The sequence below is a fragment of the Rhagoletis pomonella genome, unplaced genomic scaffold (assembly GCF_013731165.1).
Source record: "Rhagoletis pomonella isolate Grant_MI unplaced genomic scaffold, Rhpom_1.0 Rhpom_scaffold_23493, whole genome shotgun sequence".
In the NCBI taxonomy this organism is placed as follows: domain Eukaryota; kingdom Metazoa; phylum Arthropoda; class Insecta; order Diptera; family Tephritidae; genus Rhagoletis; species Rhagoletis pomonella.
Window position 1 is genome coordinate 1 of NW_023481992.1, and position 1,887 is coordinate 1,887.

The following is a 1,887-nucleotide window of genomic DNA, read 5'->3' on the forward strand; positions in this document are numbered from 1 at the left end:
GCATTATTTCGTATGCACAGTTTCCATATGCACAATTTCAGGGTGCCATGTATGTACTATATTTAATTAGCACGTATGACACCAAGAAGTTTTAGAAAAAAAAATACATATATACATATGTATTTGCTTAACAAATAATTTACTATATTTCTAATGTCATTCCCAATGCATTTTTCCTACAACGCACACAATATCTTTGTGCTAACATGAATCGGTTTACTTTGACCACACAGACGGCTACCCAAACTGCAAATGCATTACACTTTTCCATGCATAAATATCTATGCAAACGTCGTTCTGATCTTGCTATAATAAATGTTCGCTAAATTTTTAACTGAGTTTACATGTTAGACAGTATATTCATTATGTCAGAAATAATAAAACGGTCTAACCTTAACTTAAAAAGCTCACTATTATGCATGTACATGTATGCGCAGAAATTAAAGAAATAGCCTTGTTATCTAAAGCTTTTAAGATTGGCAATCAATATGAATAAAAAAGTGTAAGCACTAATAATTACAGTTGTGGTAAAATAAATACAATACAAATACAACTACGTACTTACGATGCACATCGTAGTCAAATTTATTCAAAATTTGTTCACGTATTTTCCACCTAAGCGTAATTAATCTTATAAATTATAATAACTAGGTTTACATATAATACAGCGAAAGGTTAATGCGTTTAGCAAATGCTTTTTGTGGCTTATTACTGTCAATTATTCAAGACTAAGGGTTGGCCTTGTAACAACGTACATACTTTAGAAGCGTCATCACGACTAAACCACTTAGGGCCGTTTTTACAGTAACGAGTTAACTCTCATTCGGCTGTTAACTACAGGTTTTTAGTACAAAAATTGAAAGTTAACAGCCGAATTTGAGTTAACCCCCACTGTAAAAGAGGCACTTAGTCATACTATTCATTTACTTGACTACTTCCTTTTAAATAATGCACTTAAAAAAAAATGCCATTGATTGTATACTTTCCAGCCCAGCCGTTTTTGCCTACACATTTGCTATGGGTGCATTGCGTGTCTCCGCATCCCGATTCGACTTATCCTACACATACTGATAGTGTGCTAGCTCTGTGCCACCACCTTCACCATCAGCATTACCACGCAATAATGGCTCTTGTTCCACAGTTGTACGTCCCACCTGCATATCCAAATCGTAGTAGTTCATCCAATCGATCCGACGTGGTTGTACCAAACCAAAACAGCTGCATTGTAAGAAGTCGAAGAAATTGTTGATTGGCCCACGTGTGAAAGGACTTTGTCCACCTTTCGCTTGAAAATGTCGATACCGTCCACGATTCATGCGCTCATTTGTTGTCATTCCTAGGCATACGACTTGATATGTCTGGCATATTGTCAGCAACACAACCCATGAGAGATGTAGTAATGCATTAGCCATAACCCAGCCAACCCATGGATTGCAATTGGCTATGTCACTGATGGCTTTCTCAAAATCCTCAAGCGGTACGAGAGTTAAATGTACATTGCATTGATAGATATAATAACAGGCGCCGCCGTATAACATCCAACCGCACATTATGAGTAACATCCAGAGGAAACCCATGAAATAAGCGTGATTTTTAAGTCCAATGCAATTGCCAACCCAAGGACAGTGATGATCGAAGCGTGCAACGCAGCGATCACAAACGCTGCAATGTTTTGAACGTATGGGTCGCCGTACAAGACAACCTGAACAGAAGGAAGAAGGCTCAAAACCAATGCCACCACGTTCTGATAATTCGATAATCGTCTGAAATGAAAAAAAACAACAATTATTTTTTATAAGAACTTCTCACAAATATTTTAGCGTGCAATTATTATATACTCTCTTACTTTAAATCGTTGTTCCTGCGTTGGTCGTATGATGCCCGGAT

At 37.2% G+C, this 1,887-nt stretch overlaps 1 protein-coding gene across 1 annotated transcript; it reads right to left on the minus strand.

Annotated features, from left to right (window-relative positions):
• Nucleotides 1-53: 53 nt before the first annotated feature.
• On the minus strand, nt 54-1,882 carry LOC118732622 (palmitoyltransferase Hip14-like; the record flags this gene model as incomplete). The annotated part of the gene is made up of 2 exons (XM_036461752.1): nt 54-1,763; nt 1,847-1,882. Coding segments are annotated over 2 exons (741 nt in total), but the record flags the coding sequence as incomplete, so codon positions are not given.
• Between the last annotated feature and the right edge of the window lie 5 nt (nt 1,883-1,887).